The 23,038-nt window shown below is 43.1% G+C and overlaps 1 protein-coding gene across 1 annotated transcript; it reads left to right on the top strand.

Moving 5' to 3' along the window:
- Window positions 1-19,403: 19,403 nt before the first annotated feature.
- Window positions 19,404-22,758, top strand: DUSP1 (dual specificity phosphatase 1). Its single transcript, XM_081850607.1, has 4 exons — window positions 19,404-20,119; window positions 20,443-20,591; window positions 20,875-21,094; window positions 21,650-22,758. Exons 1-4 carry the CDS (start codon window positions 19,750-19,752, stop codon window positions 22,018-22,020), a joined length of 1,110 nt encoding a protein of 369 aa, XP_081706733.1. The 5' UTR covers window positions 19,404-19,749; the 3' UTR covers window positions 22,021-22,758.
- Window positions 22,759-23,038: the final 280 nt, after the last annotated feature.

The following is a 23,038-nucleotide window of genomic DNA, read 5'->3' as shown; positions in this document are numbered from 1 at the left end:
ATGATAATAGCAACAAGACAAAAGCAGAATGAGCCACTCAAAATCAAGGGAGAATCCTTTGGAGCACTTCTGAGAACTTTTATACACGTGAGGCTTAAGCCACCTTTGAGTCACTCTCTTGTTCTTTATATGAAGATCAGATTGTTGTTCATATGGGAGAGAATGCAAAAGAGAGGCATGGGGGGGTGGAGGATGAGCATTCTGACTATACACAAATTGATTCAAGCAGAAGCCAAGAAATGCCTTGTGTATGAAAATGGCCAGATATTAGCATCCAGGGTTTTGTGATAAGCATTGTGTGAAAAAGTTGATCCAATATGAGAAATCTATTTAAAATAGTAAGGAGTAAAGGCCTACATGGCTATTGAGATAAAAAAATTTCCCCGAAAATCAGTCTTTTTCTGAGCAGTATTCCTTCATATTTCTGGGAGACAATGCACATTTTTCAGATTAAGAGTAAGGATTTTTACAACCATTATCCTTATGTATAGCTACATGGGATGCATGCGCAATTAATAAGTTGTTGTTCAAGATAACCAGTTTGAACAGTAAGACTTTTGCTTTAGGACAAGAACAGCCAATGTGATACCCTTCAAATGTTGTTGTACCATAACTCATACATACCTGTCTGAGTTGCCCACTGTTTACATTGCCAGGTACAAAGTCAACCTCATTTTGTGTTATTGCATTAAACAGGTGCCAGCTACATCCTGAAAACACTCTGATAATTCAAATATCATTTATTTTAATGAAGCATTTTACACGTGGATCACTATGAGAGTTTGCCTGTAGGATTCTAGTTCTCAATGTGCTATGCCCTGAGGTCTTTTTCCTTAAGGTAAAATACTGGGGTAAAAAGTTTGTTCTAATACTACTAATGATGATGGTAAAGATAATAATAATAACAATAATACAATGCCAGGTGTTGTATCAAGCTCTTTATGTATTTTACTTTTAATAAGCCAAAGTCATGCTCAAAACTCTGGACAGTTGTGAGATCCTGTATAGTTCAAGCCCAGTTATAGGTTCCCTCTTCTCTATACAAAGGGACGGTTTGCATAACTACCTCAAGATTTTTGGGAGAGTAAGATCAATGTGCTGCTGGAAAACAAACTCCTATTCTATTCTTCATTCTGAGATATATAGCCGTATCTTGAACAGATTTTTGGGCATCCTGGACATGCTCAATATCCATAAACATCAGAATCTGGCCCACATTGTCACTGAAATCTGAAGAGAGTCCTCTCAGGCTTCGATCTTGGAATCTCAGGCTTCAATTTTGCTCTCTGGCTTTGTACATCCTCTTGTCTATGCCTGGATAAATTGCTTTGATAGCTTCTCTTAAGAAATCAGGATTTCAATCTACCTTAAAGAAATCAGCCTTCTTTGGAACCTTTTTGCCACAAGTTCATTTTCCAAATGTTCATCTCCTCTGTGTTTCACTTGCGCTTTGACAAACCATTTCCCAATGGGAATGAGTAAGTGATGAAATCACAAGAAAGATCTGGCTGAAAATAATTTGATCAAAGATTGCTCTTTTCTAGAAGGGCTTGGCCAGACACATATTCCAAAATGTACATGGATCCTGGAATAAGCTCCAAACATTGTTTCATCTCCTTCATTATAGGACATGTCAAGTCCAGTTTAGACAGAGGCCAGGTAGCAGGAGAAAGCCTGATTCCAATATGTATTGTCGGGCTTTTATAAAATCAAGGGAGGGCTTATTCACAGATTTCTTTTGGAAGAGAGGTGCCAGGGATATAATAGGAAGCTGCTTTACACCGAGTCAGGCCATTGGCCTATCTAGTTCAATATTGTCTACACTTATTGGCAGTGGTCCTCCAGGGTTTCAAAAGGGGTCTCTCTCAGCCCTACCTGGAGATGCTTTAAAACCAATGGATTTATTGTGCAATAAGTTTTCATGGCCCAGAGTCCAGTTCATTAGATGCATCAGACATTTTCTTCATACATATGCGTGTCAGGGATAGGTAGGGAGAAGAAAAGTCTGGCGTAAAATGTCATGAAATGCAAAAAGCACAGCCTGTGACCACTGAATTGAAATTTAAATGCATGCAAAATAAACACAGTGACCATTCAAATCAGCAGTGTTTGGGGGTAATCAAGTTGGCTATGTTATCACCAAATACTGTTGATGTGACTGGTCACTGTGCTTGTTTTGCATACACTTGAATGTCAGCTGAATGGTCACAGAATGTACTTTTTGTACTTCCTGCTATAACTCAACTAAGGAGAATACTTCTTGTGTCTGATGAACTTTAGTCCATGAGGGCATCTGTCACAATGAACCTGTTTGTCTTTAGGCCAATTTACTTACTTACTTACTTACTTACTAACAGGTTTTTATCCTGCTGACCAATACAGGGTCAGGGTGCTATACAAATATATAATACATTAATTTAAAAATACAGTATCATCACCATATGGAATTAATAAAAATAAGTACAACTGAAAATGGGCAGGAATTAAACAGATCATATATGGGAACTAATTTAGTTTATTCTCTTTCTATATTGTTTCACACATCCCAAGGTATCCCACAGTGATTTACAGTAATAAAATACAAAATACATTTTAAAGTTTAGTAAAACAATACAAACATAACATACTAAAAGAGTTTCAGAAAGAAAGAAGGAAAGAAGGAAAGAACCAGCAAAGGCCTAAGTGGGGACAGAGAGATATTTTGAGGAGGTGCCAAAACATTGAGAGTGCCTGCCTCAATTCAGTAGGAAAATGGTTCCACGTGAGGGGCACCACAATAGAAAATGTCTCTCTTTCTTCATGGCTGTTTAATATGGTAGCGTGAGAAGGGCTTATCCATATGAATGTAACGATTGTGTAGGACAGCAAGGATGAAGGCACTCCGGTAAGTAACCTGGTACAGATAGTTTAAGTTTGCTACTGTTCAAATGTACTGTGTAAAGGTAAAGGTAAAGGTACCCCTGCCCGTACGGGCCAGTCGTGTCCGACTGTAGGGTTGCGCGCTCATCTCGCTCAAGAGGCCATGAGCCGGCGCCGTCCGAAGAAACTTGCGGGTCACGTGGCCAGCGTGACGAAGCTGCAGCTGGCGAGCCAGCACCAGCGCAGCACACGGAAACGCCGTTTACCTTCCCGCTAAAAAGCGGTACCTATTTATCTACTTGCACTTAAGGGTGCTTTCGAACTGCTAGGTGGGCAGGAGCTGAGACCGAACGGTAGGAGCTCACCCCGCTGCGGGGATTCGAACCACCGACCATACGATCAGCAAGTCCTAGGCACTGAGGTTTTACCCACAGCGCCACCCGCGTCCCTGTAAACAGCACCAAATATACTGTGTAAACAGCACCAAAATGATCTGACTGGTAGCATTAAAAATACACAGGGACAGGAGAAGAAAATATTGCTGGTATATCACATGAGCAAAGAGCAATTTCAAAACACATACTTTATGGGAAGGCACTACATTGTTCCAATACAGAGCGCACCCCACTGAATGAGTCAGTCCGTCCATATACGCTGTGATGTACTTCTGGAACTGACACAGTGGGACAAGGTTTGATTTTCCACAGCCTGAGGACTTTCAGATTTAGAACAGTCAAGTATTCTTCCCTTTTTATGACTAATGCTACATTTTTGCTTGCCTCTCATTACGAAACGCAAACATGACCTCACATAGTCATACGAAGGAGTCATGTAGTCTTGCAAACATGTTAACGTACTTTACTTAAAATGAATAAGCACATTTATGTTTAGTGATACTGGGGTATCTTTGCAAATAGACAATGAGAAGGTACTTCCATAGAAATGTGGGTTCCAGAATCTATGGAAAAGTAGATTACATTTCAGTACACAAGTGTTGTTCATAGTTTCTTTGAGGGCATTTCCATAAACAAGTTTAAATCAGATAAAATGTCAAATCTATGTACATAGGCTAGAAGATACTGTATTTCTTTTCCAAATTTTCCTCTCCTGTAAACAGCTTTGAGACATGATACACAAAGCCAGAGACAGGCTCAAATGTGCTTTTTAAGACTAATATTTAAAAGTTCATTTTCTCTGTCAGATGTGCTTAGATCACTAAAAAATAAAATAAAAACAATGGGCGGAATTCAACATAGCACTAAGGAAATCATTCTGTCAGTGCAAGAATTTCTGCCTGAACAAAGGAATAATCTCCTCTTTCCTCCCCTCACACATTGTGAGGTAAACACCTGGAACCCCTGGAATCTCGCATTGCTTGGAGATTTGGGTGGCATGCAACAATATATTCATATTCATAAAGGGGACAATGAGATACAATATATAACAAAGAATTGCATTCAAAAAGAAAAGAAAAACCTTGCTGTATTTCAGGGTTTACTCAGGTTGACCTAAAGTTTTGTGCAAGATGGACAGGAGTTGATAAGGCGTCTAGTCTCAAGGCTAAACTAAATGATAAGAGATCCATTATCAGATCTCCCTATGTATTTTTCTTTAGTTAAAAGTAACCACTGGGGTGGGGGGAGATTGATTTGGATGAGAGCCACAACACTCGACGAAGAAGAAGAAGAAGAAGAAGGAGAAGAGTTTGGATTTGATATCCTGCCTTTCACTCCCTTTAAGGAGTCTCAAAGCGGCTAACATTCTCCTTTCCCTTCCTCCCCCACAACAAACACTCTGTGAGGTGAGTGGGGCTGAGAGACTTCAGAGAAGCGTGACTGGCCCAAGGTCACCCAGCAGCTGCATGTGGAGGAGCGGAAACGCGAACCCGGTTCCCCAGATTACGAGACTACCGCTCAACCACTACACCACACTGGCTCTCGACAAGGAAGTTTAACCCTTTTCCTAACTTTAATCATGTTCCAAAGCTGCGATTAGCTGCCAGTTGTTTAGTCGTGTCCGACTCTTCGTGACCCCATGGACCAGAGCATGCCAGGCCCTCCTGTCTTCCACTGCCTCCTGCAGTTTGGTCAAACTCATGCTGGTAGCTTCGAGAACACTGTCCAACAATCTCATCCTCTGTTGTCCCCTTCTCCTTGTGCCCTCCATCTTTCACAACATCAGGGTCTTTTCCAGGGAGTCTTCTCTTCTCATGAGGTGGCCAAAGTATTGGAGCCTTAGCTTCAGGATTAAAAATGAGTAAACTCTGGATAGCTTTTTCCCCCTCCCCTCACCTTGGGAAAGGAGCAGTGACTGAAGTTGGGGAAAAGCTTATTCTCCATCCTCCAGCATTGTGGTGCTGATCCAGATCACCTCTGCTGCTGGCTTTAAACACATACAGAGAAAAAGAGATTAGGAAACATGTGCACAGATGTTTCACATCTGATTTACCTTGACCCTTGGAAAACCAAACTTCCACCTCAATTTAAATAAAAGTGACATTTCCCTTTTGCCACATGCTCTTGCAGAGAACAGCAATACAAAGGCCATTCTGACATTGTGGTTCCCTGGTCTGTTCTGCTTGCCCCAATTCCTCCTTTCCCCCAAGTGAAGAAGCAGGGTGTGTACACACACACACACACACACACACAGAGAGAGAGAGAGAGAGAGAGAGAGAGAGAGAGTGGTACCTTGGGTTACAAACACCTAAGGTTACAAACACTTTGGGTTACAGACTCCACTAACCCAGAAGTAGTACTTCGGGTTAAGAACTTTACCTCAGGATGAGAACAGAAATCACGTGGCAATGGCATGGCAGCAGCAGGAGGCCCCATTAGCTAAAGTGGTACCTCAGGTTAAGAACGATTTCAGGTTAAGAACGGACATATGAACTTAATTCGTTCCGGAGGTCCGTTCTTAACCTGAAATCGTTCTTAACCTGAGGTACCACTTTAGCTAATGGGGCCTCCTGCTGCTGCCGGTGCGCGATTTCTGTTCCCATCCTGAGGTAAAGTTCTTAACCCTAAGTACTACTTCCAGGTTAGCGGAGTCTGTAACCCAAAGTGTTTGTAACCCAAGGTGTTTGTAACCCGAGGTACCACATTAACAGAGCACATGAGGTAACGTTCAGCAACTGTGCAGTTCATAAACAAGTGTACACAGCAATTAAGCTGTACCAATCAAAATGGATATGGTCTTTCACAGAAACACTTGTGCACGTGTAGAGACAGATTGTATGTGTGTTCAGTGTATTGTGTGTGAACAAGACTATATATACATAATCTGAGCTGATTAACTGCAGTGACATAATATGGAGCATTGATGCTTCCAAACTAATTAATGCAGAATACAAGGGTTCAATTTTGTAGAAGTGGCATTAGAATTAAACACATGTCTAAATTTCATGCTCATATGGAACATTACTTTGGGAAACATATCATGCAATACAGTGGTAAATACGCTACATATTTTATTTTATTTTATTTTATTATTTTGAAAGGAAGTAATGTCCTCTCTGCTTCCATCAAAGTCAAACTCAAACCCAACATTTTGGACCACTCTGGACAGCTGTAGCTACAAGTGTCAAAATAAAATGATAGTTATAAAAAGGAGACTGTTCTAAAAGCCTCTCTCCCACATCTTCATCCTTTCATATCATTAAGGTAGCTTTCACAGCAAATATTATTTTTTTCACTTTACATAAGAGCTGCACCCATGGGGCGTTGTTCAGATGACTCCTGCACCATGGACTTCATCTCATATTTCTGCATGATGTAGACACAACTCTCACGCTACCTGGTTTCAAAGAACCTTACTCATTTTCTATTCAAATTTCCTTCCCATCGGCAAACACCCAACCTTACCACATGGCTTGGGATAGTGGTGTCAAGTAACTGCTACGCAGGAATGCATTATGGTATTTGGCTAGAGACAATGCATACGTGCAGGCTTCAGTAAATAATGGAGCAATAATGAAAGATTCTGGCCTGAGGAAAAGTAAACTGTAAACACCAGGTCTATTGACAGTTTTTGCTGCACAGTGAAATCTCAGAACAGAATCTGGCACCTGTCTTTGAATGGAGACACAACAGGCTTGTATAATAGCTTAAGGGCTGTGTATTATTATTATTATTATTATTATTATTATTATTATTATTATTAAAGCTTTGTGAGCAAATGCCTAAAAACCTCCCGTAACCATATAAAAGCAGATCTTTTGGCACAAGGAAATACCCCAGATTTTAGGCAAGATGGTGAAAATGAGTAGATTCTAAAGACTTCATGATGGCACTGCATGGATAAGGCACAAAAATGGGAGGAGCTTGACAGGGAGCGCCCAAAAATCTATGTTCACTTGGAAATGGCAGCCGGTGCATTTCAATTCTGAATACAAGATTGTACAAATAACATATAAAGCCCTGAACGACTTGGGATTTAAATACTTGAGGGAGCATCTATCTCTGCGTGTTTCTGCCCAGGAACTGAGATCTTGGCAGAAACATGTGGATGGGCCTTTTCTGTGGTGGCACCCTGGCTTTGGAATGTCCCCCTCCCCAAAACATTTCATTGGCACCTACACTACAAGAATCCAGACACCAACACCAAGTAAAAACCTGACTGTTCAGGTCTTGTGGCACTCACATTGCAGTTATCTGATGTTGTTGATATGTGGTTTTATTGTACTTTCCCCTGGAATATGTGTTTAAACTAAGACTTTGTTGCTTTATTTATTTTATTATGCCCCACCCAAGGATCCTAGGATGTAGCCTAAATCAACCTACATAAAGAAAGAAGGAAATGAGATAGTAAGGATCTAGGGTAAGGCATCCAGCATGGAACGAGAGCACCTATATGGTGGCACCGTTTCTGAAAAGCCCATTCCCTGCCCCTGAAGAGCACCTACTCACTGGAACGATCCACTGCTTACAGCTCCTGTTTATGACTCATTATTACCACCCTCATCTTTCTCTAGTCTCCCCAGAGTCACTCACTATGCACAGAAGGAAGGATGTTCCCCACCCCCAGTACAGATCACAAGCAAGCCTTATAATAGCAGCAGTCAGTGAGCTGTGTGAAGTCATCTATTCTGTTGTGAGACAAGCCACCTTTTTGTTCCAATGTGGCCCCTGTGCCTTTCTAAAGATACAGTAAAGTAACATGTTCAGCTGTAAGCTGCGTGGATCAGTGCCACTATGTTGCTTTCTCAAGCACATGAATATCATACTTGGCTACCCAGGCCGAAGAACCTGTGATGCTGTCCGTATTCCACAAATGATGCTGTTCAATAAAGTCATTTTGACTGTTTCAACCCTGCTTCTGCTCTAATGAAGGCTACCTAGTAGGGCTCCTTTTTCAACCTGTTTGTTTTTTAACCCTGTTGTTATCAGAATACGGCAGGATCCCAGGAATCTCATATATCTAATCTGGGACTGGGAAAAATGAAAACCATCGCACAGGCCAGGGGAAGTAGGTGGCTACTTGAGTACATTGGTCCTGCTAACATTCACTGTGATTGGCTATTGCAGTAAACTTCCTCAAGCACAGGTGCGTCTGTCAGTGCTTTCCCCCAGAAGCCCAAGGACGGGATTGAACTTGGGACTTTTTGCCGGCAAAGTCTGCTGAGTTGCAGCTACACTTTGGGACTGAATTGTAAATGTGGAGTCTGAAACCTCTGGAGACCACATCTGCTATCTCTGGCTGTGTTCACACTCCACCTTTAAACCACACTAGAAGCACATTCCAACCCCCTCTTCAAGGAATTCTGGCCACTGTGGTTTGTTAAGGGCTGCTGGGGACTGGTAACTCTGAGGGGTAAACTATAGTGCCCAAAATTCTTTGAGGGAAAGAATGTGCTTTGAATGTGCTTTAAAGGTGAAGTGTGTACACAGCCTCTTAAAGAGGCAAGAAGAGAGGTTCGCCATCAGCTAGTCCTGCCTGGCAGGGGGTTGGACTCGATGGCCCTTGTGGTCTCTTCCAACTCTATGATTCTATGATTCTATGATTCTATTCTAGTCTCCTGGCAAACAATGACAGTCCCATCATCGGTTTTTCTTACGTTTCCTCTTGTGTCTGTGTTCCTGCTGTGTTTTCCTCTGAGAACGTGTGGCTCATCCCGTTCACTGCCTGAGGTGAAATGGGAAGGTGCCACCTCCATGACCCCACTGCTGCCTCCCACCACTACTTTGTTTACCAGGGTTGCATGGCTGCAGCTGTGACTTCCGGCTATGCAATCCTGGCTGTTTCAGTCCGCCTCATGGATGGGCCATCCCTGCCACTGAGCTACTACAAAACTGTTTCCTCTGAGTTTGTTGTTGTAACTTCTATTCAATGTCCAAGTGGCCTTCTTCCCTCTCCCTTTCAAAACACTTGTTCCCCACACAGAGACATTTGGTGCTCAGTCTAATGCACATGGGGAAGATCCTTGACCCTGCAGTGTATGGAGCCCAAATCTTTCTCCAGGCAACCTGTCAATTATGGCTTATGTAAACGGGCTTCCTCTGAGCTACAGGACTATGCTACTAGCTGACATCTGTGATTGGAGTGGTCACTATTCTTTCCATGTGATCCCTGGCTACTTCCCTTGGAAATAGGTGGTTCCTTTGCTATTTGGGCTGCTCCAGATCTGCACACCTGAAGCCCTGAATCTTACGGTTCCTCCAAAACACTTAACATTAGCTATTATGAGGTCATGCTGTAGGCTTTTCATGGCGGACTCCTTGTGCATTGAATTGGGAATTGGGACTGGGGGGGGGGAATGTTGAATGAATTAGGTGACATCATGATGGCAGCATGTGCTGTTGACTGCTGTGTTCAATTCATGGCTGACATGAGACATTGTCTGAAGCAACATTATGACTGATTGGTGACCACTGAGGATTGGCCACAATTGTTGCTATGCTGCCAGAGAGTTGTTGCTCCCCCCCCCCCCCCCCCGCTTGTACTATGCTTTTGATTTAGCTGCTAGGATAGCACAGGAACCCAGCAGCTCACCCTGATATCAATTCCAAAGTAATGGAATTATCCTGTTAAGGAGGGCAATAGCCCTGACAAAACAACAAATTTGAGAGAGAGAGAGAGAGAGAGAGAGAGAGAGAGAGAGAGAGAGAGCTGAAAATATTCCTGTCATTTAACACTATTCCCCTGCCCTGCACCACTAAAAGGGGGGGGGGGCTATAAATTGCCTAAAACAAAAGTGGCATCCATAGCACTGATACCTCAGTTGTTTTCCACATCACACTGTACTCAGCTATCCTTAGACAATGTCTATATATTGGCTATGCATTCCAAAATATTTGTCCAGTATTCATTCCAAAATACTGTAGTTATTTTTCCTGAATTTGGATGGTCACAAGTTGGCAACTCTGATTTTTGGAAAGGAATTTAAAGGAATCTTAACTGAGCTATAAATGATCCAAAGGGGTCTGCAATATACAGTACAATATCCATTTGTTTGTTGGTTGATCGTCACCCTTTCTCTCAATACCACACCCTGTATGCTCTCAGGTACTTGTGGCCTCTCCAAGGATTGCAGAAATATTCCAAAACAAGCAAGTTGAAAGGGACCCCCACCCCCCAAAACCAACCTAGTAAGGACTGAGCATGCTCATTACACCACTGGGAAAAAGGAGTGCTTGTATGTGATGTTCTGCTGGAGGAGGGAATGCCTGACTGGCACTGTCCTATTAGGACATCCGGCCATGTTGCAATATTTGATGCAAGCCCCATTTCTGTAACTAATGTTTAACGTCAAGGCTCTGAACAAAAATAGATTCTGGGCATGTACAGTGGTACCTCGGGTTAAGAACTTAATTCGTTCTGGAGGGCCATTCTTAACCTGAAACTGTTCTTAACCTGAGGTACCACTTTAGCTAATGGGGCCTCCCGCTGCCGCTGTGCGTTTTCTGTTCTCACCCTGAAGCAAAGTTCTTAACCTGAGGTACTATTTCTGGGTTAGCGGAGTCTGTAACCTGAAGCGTTTGTAACCTGAAGTGTCTGTAACCTGAGGTAAAAAGGTAAAGGTAAAGGGACCCCTGACCATTAGGTCCAGTTGTGACCGACTCTGGGGTTGCGCACTCATCTCGCTCTATAGGCCAAGGGTGCCGGCGTTTGTCCACAAACAGCTTCTGGGTCATGTGGCCAGCATGACTAAGCCGCTGGCGAACCAGAGCAGCACACGGAAACACCGTTTACCTTCCTGCTGGAGTGGTACCTATTTATCTACTCGCACTTTGACGGGCTTTCAAACTGCTAGGTTGGCAGGAGCAGGGACCGAACAACGGGAGCTCACCCCGTCGCGGGGATTCGAACCGCCAACCTTCTAATTGGCAAGTCCTAGGCTCTGTGGTTTAACCCACGTCCCGTAACCTGAGGTACCACTGTAATATGTTTTTTTAAAACTTCTCCCCCGCCCCCCATAAAGTAACCTACATTTTCTTCCAGCTTTCCATTTCCTTTCCATTGCAGACTTAGGATGCATGGGGACAGAGGTTACAAGCGGTTACTTCAGATAAATATTCACCTAGGGAAGGTGTAAAGTCCACATAAGTAAGGAGAAGTCAGGCCAGAGGTTATCTGCAAACGTCACTGGTTTGCTAAGCAAATAACTATTGTTGTTGGCCACTGTTCTTTATCAGTTAATGATTATACACGCCTATAAATGACACGATAGCCTTTGAAACCTCTTCCTCCTCTTGAAATAATTATTTAAAAAAATAGTAGAACCTTTCCTCCTCCACTTCCAATCTTCACATTTAAAAAAAGGCCAGACATGTAAGAGAGGCACAGTAAATGCAGCTATGAAATCATCATGAGGTGGTTGGGAAATGAGTCTCCCTCCTGATGAGGAATTACCCTCATGTGGTTCTAATGTCACCATGAACTTGTTAAAAATACACTGCGACAAGAATCATGAAGCCATGGCTTTCCGTCAATATGAAACTCCAAAGACTGTAAGAGTGTGTGTACATATGAACATAATTTGAGCTGTGAACCCACTGAGGAAATGCACACACTCTTTGTGTTATGTTTAGACTTTACAATATTTCCTCCTATATCAGGTTCAGGGGGAAACAGGTTTTTTGTATGTTTACACTGGGTTCCACTAACTGGAACACACACAAACACACACACACACACACACACACACACGTACATAAACATACTGAATTATCATATTATTTACTGGCCAATATGCCTGTCAAATGTATAACAAAGGTGGGGGAAGCAAGACTCAAAATGAAGCGCGCGCGCACACACACACACACACATGATTCTTGATTTATATATATGCCTGTACTTATGCTCTAAAAAAGTATCCACTACTATGCCTCCCACATTGTTCCACTACGTGTGTGTGTGTTAAAAAAAGACTGATTCTTTGAATTACAACAAGTTAACTTTGGATTTCCTGGCTTTTGTAAAGCCAGGAAGGAAGTCCAACCCAAGTGTAAGTTCACTGGAGTTATTTCAATGTGACTTTAACCTTGCAACCCATAGCTTTTTCATACCTTGCCTTCTTTCAGCTTTTTTTTTTTTTTAAAAAAAAAGATCTTTACAAAATGAATCAATATGTAAAGGGTAGTTCCAGACAGAGTTTTATTCTGGCATTGCAAGTTTTTCACACTGTATGCAAGTTTTTCACACTGTCTACACGATATAATTGTCATCAAAATGCCTCTACTTTGCAATGTGTGCATGCTTATTAGCACTTTTGGGGGATGGAGAGTTCATCCTGAGCATAGTTATCAGTTTGTCATGTACCCCCTCTTCTGTCTGCTCCTCACCTGAGCACAACCTGGCCGTTTTCTTTCCAGGAGTGGTCCTAAAGATATGAGTGTGTCTATTTCCCCTGATTGCCGCATGCTAAAGGCACATCAGAAACTCCGGTTTGGATGAGCTCTTCTCTCAATAGCTCAGCATATGTCAGAGATTTTTTTAAAAAATAATAATAATAATACAGAGGTTTTGCACAATACCTAATTATCATAATTTTGGAATGGAGACGTATCAGTCTTGCACGTTAAAAAAACAAACACCCTTGGAGACAACTGCTGTTTCCCTCCCCACCCCCCAAAAAGCACAACCCTCCTTTTTTACCCATTTTGAACCATGATAATGAAGGGCTGGCAACAATTGTTCTTGTCCATTTCTGAATTTGTTTAAAAGGTGTGTATAGGTTAAGAAATACCTATGTACATCTCTAGAACAGGAAAAGGTAGTGGGGGAGCGGGGGGTGGAGAGCAGGGACCAGAAAACTGGGTGAAATTCAACGTTTAGCTAAATGGGGTATGCAATGTAAGTCAGGAAAGAGAGCTATTTGCACAACAGGACTTCTCCCCTTCTCCTCTCCCTGAACCCCCTGCATGCCCCCAAACCAATTCTTGGTGTGTCCCCCAACCCTTCAGAGCCAGTTTAGGGGGTGGGGGTGCATGACGAAGGGGGAAAGCATTCCATTACACAAGTGAATATTTCATGTATTCAACAACTTAGCTGAATCCTGCCCACTGCATGGAAATACTGTGTCGAGGACTGTCCACTGGTGTGGATGGGAAACCACATAATACCAATGAAGAAACTAAGACTAAAAACAGAATGTGTGGATGCTCATGGGTTGTACACACTGAAAAATCAGATCTGAGCAACCTGTTGTCAACATGAGCCAACATATGGGTAACTCCCAAAGTGAATAAATATTATGAGACTGGCTCAACCTTTCTCACATACTTCTCCCTAAACCCATGATGGTGTGATAAATTAGAACAAAAACTCTCTTTTTACCGTATTGGTTTAGTAGAGCCAGCATGAACTCCCCATTTTTTGTGTTATTAGCTTATGTGTTCAATAACACAGAAACAAGGAGTGGTACTACAGTAACCCCACCGCTTATAGTAGCATGTGTGAAAACTTTCCCAGCATCCATAACTCATCAAAAATACATTATTTTAGGGGAAATTGCTTCTCCAAAATGCATATATTAGGCAAAACTGCATATCATTGTTTTATTATACTGTAGATCTATTCAAAGCAACCCATAAACATTAACACTGGAAAAATGAGAAGCTGAGTGAAACCAAAATTAACAGATTTGCCCATCCCTGTGGAGGACAGACAACTGGAGAAAGACACCATGTTTCAAGGGATGATAACTACCATTTGGCCCAAGCTCTGTTTAAGCTCTCATTTCTCTGGTCACAACAGAAGGATGTTGTCTTTCTGCTCTTTCCTGGACAGAGGCACTTCAGAATGCAGGTGGGGATATCACATACTTCAGTGTTCCTCTAAACCAAACACTACATATGAAATACATTTTAAAAAAACAGATACCAGTTGTCTCTCCTGACCTTGACCCTCTCACATGCTGGCATTTTCATTGGGAAGGGCTGCCCCCCATAACAGAATGCTACAACATTTCTGCAGTCTGAAGTGGTAAGGTCCAAGACCAGTTTTGCTACCTCAGCCCTTGTTTATGTAGGCCATTTAGGTGGGCTGAAGAGTGGGTTTCAGTTTGTGCTTATGACAGATCACTCAGGGATCTGCTTTGCCCTGGCTATGCTTCAGTCTGAGCTGTCGCTCTGAATCAAAAATAAGCTGGCAATGTTCCTAAGGGTTATATAAACTGGCCTCCTTTGAGAGATGGCAAGTGGGAGGTTTTCCACAGTGAAGACAATCAGCTATGTGTAGCAACCTCAGGATTTATGCCCACTGTTTCAAATTGGTTTTGGAGTAAATCCTTCATTAGCTGAAGGTTAATAATCCTTGGGATTGGGAACAGTTTTCTCAAAGAGCTCTGTGTAGGCAGAATTAATATGGAGGAACTGCAGAAGCCCATGCTTCCAACAGCCTTCTTGATTAAAAAGCCATTTGTGATACGTGGGAAAGTCAGAGTGTGTCACCCGCTTGAGTTCATAATGAGCAGTTTTGCAAGGACCGTGGTTAATGAGCATGAATTGCCCTCTGAAAATGATTGAATTCTCAGAAATGTCTTCCCTAAAGGTTTGGTCAAACACCCAGTATCATTAGAGTGGTTTAAATCAGGGGTGGGGAACCTTAGGTCCAAATGCAGCCCTCCAAACTTTTCTATCTGGCCCCGGGACTCTTCATAGGCCACACCTCTTCTCTCCAAATCACACCCCTCACTGGCCTGGCTTCACATCTTTCTTGAGTATTTTTGCATGGCTAGAATGTGTCCTTAAACTATGGTAATGCCTCTCACTCGTCTAGATGGAAGACATAAGGGGTGTGTGTGTGTGTGTGTGTGTGTGTGTGTGTGTGTTGAAACTAGCCTACTGTGCAAAAGTAAAATTTAAATTCATTTTTCCACCTGTGTTTGTCTCTAGCCCCACCTACCGCTACCATGCAGCCTCTGGAAGATTGTCCAGAAGGCAATGTGGCCCTCAGACTGGAAAGAGGTTCCTAACACCAAATTTAAACACACAAAATATCTATGCAAGTGAAAGTGACAGGGTTACTGATCAGTTAGGATAATCCTACAGGTATGTTTTCAGTCTTTGTCCTGAATCCCATGATTCCTGGTGTTGTTATAAGAACAACAATAATTAACATATACCGTAAATAGAAATGAAAAAGTGTTAGCCTGCCCATGTTTATTTCTGAGAAAACAAAATCTGGATTGGCATTGAGTCTAGAGTTTTGGCACTGAAACTGCTGAATGAAGACAATTACACAATCAGTTCTAGCAGCCTGCCAATTTGCATGCTTACCAGAGGAGTAAGTTTGCTTGATCTATTCCAAACCATCTGAAGTTTTACAAATAAATTCATAAAACTATCAGCACTGTTGAAATCAGAAAGTGTATTTTTAGTCCTCACATTCTCAACACACATATTTGTGACCAAAGTGTGGCTAAAAGCCCAAAAGTCAAAAGGAAAACTAAAACGGAAAATTATCAACTGCATAGAAGATTCTGGAAGTGTATAGAGATTGGAAAGCAGACATATTGCTGCCTGCTTATATCAGTAATGGTGTGATGAAAATGTTTTCAGTCAAGAGAGAGCAGTCTATTTTTTGTGGTCAGCATGGGTGCGTGGGGGAAGATTCCTCTGTCTGAAGGAGCATTCAGAAGTTGATAAAAGTTCTGGAACATTCTAGAAAAGTGTGGCAATGACACAAGAATCCAAAGCAATTTTTTGAGCATTCTCACAAATTTGGGGGAAAGGCATTGGAACAGAAAGCAATACCTCTAGAGATTAAAAGAAAGAAAGAAAGAAAAGAAACTAAAAGTTGTAAAAGGTGATAATTATATTGTGAAAGAAAACAAAAAGTGAGGAAGCAGAGGAAAGGCAAAAAGAGAGCAAGACTGAGAGAGCTGTGAGAATTCCTTTTATTGAAATTTGCTTGTGATGCAATATAAACAGAATCTTCAGAAATTCTTGAGTGAAGACATAGTCCAATTGGTTAGGACAAGGTGCTCTGTTGAAAGGGCACAAAGGGGGATTTGAAGCACTCCATTGCCAGTTACTTAGCATTCAAGGCTTGTGGGTTTGTGAAAAAAGCAGGGCTATTGTTACTTCCCATTACATTCTGGGAAACACTAATTAGTGAATAAGCATTCCTCACTAGATATGGTTCCTCATTTGAAAGCCCTGAACTGAGTCTAAATTGCATGAATAATCTGGTGGGTATATACCGGTACATATAAGGTAAACTGTTAACCACAGTATTATTAAGTCAGTGTTGGTGCAGATATTGCTCAAAATTATAATTGTTCTTCTGTAAAATATAAAAAATCTGTTCTTGCCAAAAGCCACCAAAAAGCTTTTGTGTCATTTTTACACCAGTTTTGATGCAATTGGCCATTTTAAAAAAAACAGATGCATGAAGCTCCTTCTCATTAGAGCGCTTTTGAAAATATTCAGGTCCACACAGAGAGTGGTACATTGGGGCAATCCAAGAATTCTCCTAAATTATTACATTGGGTATGGATGAAATGGTTGTAATCCTCCTAAGGAAGTAAGCCCCACTGAACACAGCAGAGTATACTTCCAAGTAAACATGGGTAGGATCAAACTCTAGAGCTCATTGAACTGAAGGTGCTTCTAGGTGACCTGCTTATTGAACTTTCATCCTAATTTGTTTAAGAAGTGACCTATCCATCTTGCTTGGAGTTCATGTTTTCTCCACTTTTTCATGGGTGAGGGGACACATTTTGTCTAGATTAACATCCTGTTATGTTATAAGAAACCATCTGTTTTCTATTAGATTTTCATCTTTTGGTGATTTATAAAGCTGCACGCTGTGCCGTAATGCATGGAATCTTGGAGCAAAAGAAATAGAAAGGTTTGGGGCATATAGTATAGACTAGACGACTCCCAAAAAGGAAATAACATATCTCTTCAATTTGGGGTTTTATCGGACTGGATTAATACATTTTTAACTTCATTGTCATTTGTGTGCTGGAAATTTTTATATAGACATTTTGCCTGAAATTTGTTAAGGCCAATGGCTTGCAGAATAAGCCTGATAAAGAGCATGGTAACTAGCCAGTAGGCAGCATAACTCAGTGGTTGCTGAAGGACTGTGTGCATGTGTTTGTTTGTTTGTTGTGTGCACGCAATAGTAGAATTGGGAATAGGAGCACAGCTATTCCAGTCTAACTATATTTCAGCGCTTTGTTTCAGTGTTCATATCCAACATGTTACATAGTGCTTTAAAAAATGCAGAGCTTTCATCAAGATTTCTACTGTATTATATAAGCAATCTCGTTATAAGTGTGCAGCCTTTTTAGAAGGGGTGTGACTCCATGAGGAAGAACCAAGGAAACATTGTGTCCCCATTCCAGACAAATTTAGACTGCAATCCTGTACCTGGGAGTAAGCCTCATTGAACTCAATGGAACTGACTTTTGACTAGACATATATAGAGATTGCATAGTTAGTTGGGCCTAGGTTTCATTTAAATTCATGGGTCACCAGTTAGTCACAATTGACTTGACCCATATATTGCAATGGCTCACCAGCATGGCTTTCTCTGGATCGGAACCCCTGAGAACAATCACAAAATTAGACAGTGACTTTGAGAAGCATTGATTTGGGTTTATACTCTATCTACAGAAGTTGTTAAGAATAAACCCCAGAAGGGTGTAATGAATGAACTCCTCAACTCCTAGATATGCAGATTGGGATGCTGGGCGTGATCCTGCACTTCCTTTTTCCAGATTGCTCCCTTTGGCATTTTTCAAAAGCACTAAATTACTTGTTACGTGTACACATTATGTAATACGTATGTTTGTGTTCTCCAAAAGATGGGTCAGCCCTGTTGAAACAGAAAACAATCCTTTTATCAGCTCAAGCACCAAGCAAAATAGTGTTTATGTTGTCTTCAAAACATAAGCATTCCAAATGGTGTCACTTAGCCATCTGTGCTGTTTTGCTTCGCAGACAGAAACACCCTCCCCAAAGCAACTGCTAGACCAAACTCAGCTAAATGTGATTTTAAAATATGCATCTTTGCAGTTGATTTAAAAGAAGTGAAATGCTTATGGTACCTAATGGAAGTGCTTGATTGTGTTGATGTAGGTAAAACGTTGACATGTCTGCATCAGATCTTTCATAATCAGAGAATGCAGTCTCCTGTCCTTTTCCATAATAGATCAAACACCAAGCTTGCAGTCTTCCCTTTCCCTCATGAAGGACACTGCCAGACTGCCACACTTTTGTTTGACTCTCATCCTGTGCCCAACAAGGGTGCACCTTTATACCCCACCACGCACACACACACACAAATACAGGCACATTGCCGTAAAGAGCACTAGCTAAATTGCTCTCTAACAAATCCCAAAGCTTGTGCTGCTTTTTTTATTGTTCCAGAGGGATGTTTATTGTAGGATGGATGCGTGCTGCTCACGCAAGGGCACTGTGATATCTAAATGGCACCACGAAGCCAGTTTTAAATGGGAAGAAAACAGCAACGACTTGACGGTGGCGTCGTATAACCTCCGCTCAAACGAGGGCGATTGCTCGTCTGGAAGCGACGGGGGAACCTCCGCTGGCCATAACAGAGAAGCTCTGCTAGCGGCTGTGCCCTCTCTGGCAACTAAGAGAGATTTAATTCCTGCCAGCAGAGGGCAATGGCGGGGCCCAGAGAGGTCTATCGACACCCCACACTTCCCCCATATTCCAAGTCTAGATAGCAGCGAAGAATATGAATGAATCTGGAATGTGTCCTGAGCGCGCTTCTGGGTTTGTAAGCCGTTTCCTTTTCTTCCAGCACATCGTGTGCCCTTTCCTCACCGCTGCTGAAGGCCAGGCTCTGGCTGGCAGAAGCCCGGGAGGAGCGAGGCGGCAGCGCGCGCGGCGTTGCATCAGTCGGCTTCCTGCCGGAGCGGGGAGGGCTCTGGGCATGCGGACATTCAAAGTGACTTTGCCGTTCGGGCTGCTCGATGACGCGAGCGCTCGCGGGATGGGAGTGTCTGTCTGGCTCCCCGCCGAAGTGACGTCTTCCCAGGCACCGCGGGTCATGTGACCGGGGCCCATTCACAAAAAAAAGCCGAAGCAGCAAACTACGGCTGGCGCTATATAAGGCGAGGCTGTGCCGCTCGTCCAGCAAGGAAACTGCAACAGACAAGCAACGAGCAGCAGCTGCCCCGCAACGGAGGCTGCCAACACAAGAGAAAGAGCAAAGCCCAAGCGAGCGGCTCTGTCGTCTTTGCCATCTCCACGTTCAACGATCCAGACGTTTTTACTTTTTGGAACCGGGGTGGGAGTTACGGACCCCCGCGAACAAGGAACAAGAGAGGCAGCTTTTGTTTGGCAAAAAGCGCCGCCTCGGTTTGAGACGAGCTCGGCGGGACTAAACAAAGAGGCGCCCGGGGAACGGAGACAAAAGCGGCTGCCCAGCGCCCTTTCGCCCGCCGCGCTGCCTGCCCTGCCCCGAGCGATGGTCAACATGCAAGTGTGCGCCCTGGACTGCGAGACGCTCCGCGAGCTCCTCCAGGATCGCTGCGTGCAGTGCCTGGTGCTGGACTGCCGCTCCTTCTTCTCCTTCAACTCCTCGCACATCGGCGGCTCCTGCAACGTCCGCCTGAGCACCATCGTCCGGCGGAGAGCCAAGGGGGCCATGGGCCTCGAGCACATCCTGCCCAACGAGGAGGCGCGCGCCCGGCTCCAGAAGGGGCTCTACCACGCCGTCGTGCTCCTCGACGAGCGCAGCGCCGACCTGGAGGCGCCCAAGAGGGACAGCACCCTCCTGCTGGCCCTCAACACCCTCTGCCGGGAAGCCCGGGACACCCGCGTCTGCTTCCTCAGGGGTGAGTTAAAAGGCTGCACAGAGAGAGAGAGGGAGGTCGCCTTCCCCAAGGCGCCCTCTACCCTGCCAGTCCACCTCCCCTAGGCTTCAAAAGTCCGTAAGCCAAAGGCCCACCGGGTAAACGGAATTAAGAGCAATAGGTAGTAATAATAACGGATATTGACAAATAGCCTAGGGCAGTTGCATTGTTTTAACAGAGGGGCTTATAGGAGTGGCCACTGGACTGTCAATGGAGTTTTACCTCTCCTTCCTACCCCACCCCCAGCTGCTTAGAGTTTGTTCCTCGGACAGTATTAACCTCTTTTCTTCTTTATTTTCTTCTAGGAGGATACGATGCCTTCTCGTCTGCCTGCCCTGAGTTGTGCACCAAACCATCTGCTCCCAAGGGCCTGACTCTGCCGCTCAGCGCAAACAATGTGCCTGGCAGCGCCGATTCAAACTGCAGCTCCTGTGGGACTCCTCTCTATGATCAGGTCAGTTGGGGAGCATTCATGAATCAAAATTACACATGTTTTTTAAAAAAAATTACACTTGATTTTTAAATTATTTTATTTTAATTACCAGTTGGACTTTTTAAAAAAATGCCTGGAATGGAAAGACACAAATATGTGTATAAAAATATTCCATTTGGAAATACAAGGCATTTAAGGCAAAACGAATGTTTCATTATAACACAACAACTGTATCAAAGTGCAGAGGGAGCCTATTTTTGCCGTGGGATTAACAGACTGTGTTTCTTTGTCTCCTTTATTTTAGGGTGGTCCAGTGGAGATCCTACCGTTCCTGTATCTAGGCAGCGCCTATCATGCTTCCAGGAAAGATATGTTGGATGCTTTGGGGATCACAGCCTTGATCAACGTTTCTGCCAATTGCCCAAACCATTTTGAGGGACACTATCAGTACAAAAGCATCCCTGTGGAGGACAACCACAAAGCTGACATCAGCTGCTGGTTTAATGAAGCAATTGACTTCATAGGTAAATGAGCCCTCTCTCTCTTTCTCTCTCTTCCCCCGCTCCCTACATGCTGAGTTTATAGTATCCCTTGGGTGCCAGCACCTTAGCAGACACTTCCAGCATCTTTTAAATTTGAGATGCAGGGTATTTCCTTGGGGATCAAAATAGCAACTGGCTGAAATAAATCTGTAGCTACGATGGTGCTTGTGCTTCTTTTAGAAGATAGCATTGTGAAATCCCAAAAAGCATACTAGACTTTATAAAGAGTCATTGGATCCACTAGCATGGGTGTTGGAAGGATCAGCTGGTAATCTGAACCAGTCTCATGCTGACAGAATTTTCTAGCAAGCTTTAGTGGCCACAATTGGAATAGGTGATTATAATCAAGTTGAAACAGAACATCCATATTGGTTTATTTGCACACCTTCATTTGTGCATCCAACTCCATTCCCAGCTGTTGACGTATTGCTATAGCTGGTTAGGCAAGATGGCCCCTCAAGCACAGAGAGTGAAAAGCAGCTTTGAAGCTTTGCAGGAAAACTCTTGCTAATGTTGATGTTTTGCTTGCTCCTTCAGACTCTGTTAAAAACGAAGGTGGGCGAGTATTTGTTCACTGTCAGGCTGGCATCTCCCGCTCAGCGACCATCTGCCTTGCTTACCTTATGAGGACCAACCGAGTCAAACTGGATGAAGCTTTTGAGTTTGTGAAGCAGAGGAGAAGCATCATCTCCCCCAACTTCAGCTTCATGGGGCAACTGCTGCAATTTGAGTCCCAGGTCCTTGCTCCAAATTGCTCGGCAGAGGCTGGGAGCCCGGCAATGTCTGCACTGGACAGAGGAACATCCACTACAACGGTCTTTAACTTCCCCGTCTCCATCCCTGTCCACTCTGCTTCCAGTGCACTAAGCTACCTTCAGAGCCCTATCACCACCTCTCCTAGCTGCTGAAAAGCAGGTGCAGGTGGGCCCTGTACACAAAGACTTGATGCCCTTTGCTGTTACCTGAAAAGTGCAATAACTTTGAGGGCAGGTCTGTTAGCTTGCACCAGACTCCTCTCATTGCAGTTACAGAGCAATACAAGATCTACCAGCTCAGAGCAGCATCTCTTGACTCCAGAAAGCCAGGTTCTTTCTGCTAGATCTTGCTGAGATGCATTTTTGACCAATGTTTGGATGCTGCCTACAAAGGAGAAAAAGCATGCAGGACATTTGCTTTCTACTCCTGAAATAATTCCTCTTTTACAGTTTTTCTGTTTGTCAGTCTGTTTCAGTAGCAAATCTGAAAGTGTTCTCATTCCTGGGTGTGCTAGGCTGCAGTCGAACTGTCCCCTTGTACAAGGATGTCCAGATATTTATTTATTTTTTACAGTGTAATTGCTTTGTGTGCGTTCTGCCTTTCAAGTCTGAAGTTTCATTTTCTTTTTGAAAGAAACAAACAAAATACCTCAGTATTTTTTGGGTACTGTAATCCTGTAAATAGATCTTAAGAACTGTATTCTGAAGCACTGACACTGAAAGCACAAAGGAGTGTTTGTGTTTTTGGGTTGCCAACAGTTACATGTTTTGCTGATTTATTTATGATGTGAAATAATATATTTCTTCTTATCAAAAGAAGAACATGGGTTTTGTTATGATTGTGCCTTTTTATACAAACCAAATAAATTATGACATTTCTATTGAAGAAAATATTAATTCTTTTATAGATCCTTCCCCCACTCCCTTTTCATAATATGCTGAAAAATTGCAATGGTAAGTATGTGAAGTCCAGAAAGCAGACATCTCCTCCTTTGTACTAGTCCTGTGCTCCATAGAACTTATTGCAGGGTCTCTAATGGTGCCGTAGAAGAATCCAAGCCCCAATAAAAAGTCATTTGCCAAAATCCAGTAAGCACCACATGTAGGATCTACCCTCTTGTGCTGTACAAATGGCTATTGCAGTCAAGAGAAACATACAAACCCAAGCTAT

Source organism: Podarcis erhardii (assembly GCF_964252035.2).
Source record: "Podarcis erhardii genome assembly, chromosome: 2".
Classification (NCBI taxonomy): domain Eukaryota; kingdom Metazoa; phylum Chordata; class Lepidosauria; order Squamata; family Lacertidae; genus Podarcis; species Podarcis erhardii.
This window is presented reverse-complemented; position numbering and strand designations above follow the sequence as displayed.

What these genes read in the sequence shown, in the direction of transcription:
- DUSP1 (XM_081850607.1), top strand. Translation starts at nt 19,750, where the DNA reads ATGGTCAACATGCAAGTGTGCGCCCTGGACTGCGAGACGCTCCGCGAG. An exon ending in GGACTCCTCTCTATGATCAG is followed by an intron (nt 20,592 to 20,874) that starts GTCAGTTGGGGA and finishes CCTTTATTTTAG; the next exon opens with GGTGGTCCAGTGGAGATCCT. An exon ending in TGAAGCAATTGACTTCATAG is followed by an intron (nt 21,095 to 21,649) that starts GTAAATGAGCCC and finishes TTGCTCCTTCAG; the next exon opens with ACTCTGTTAAAAACGAAGGT.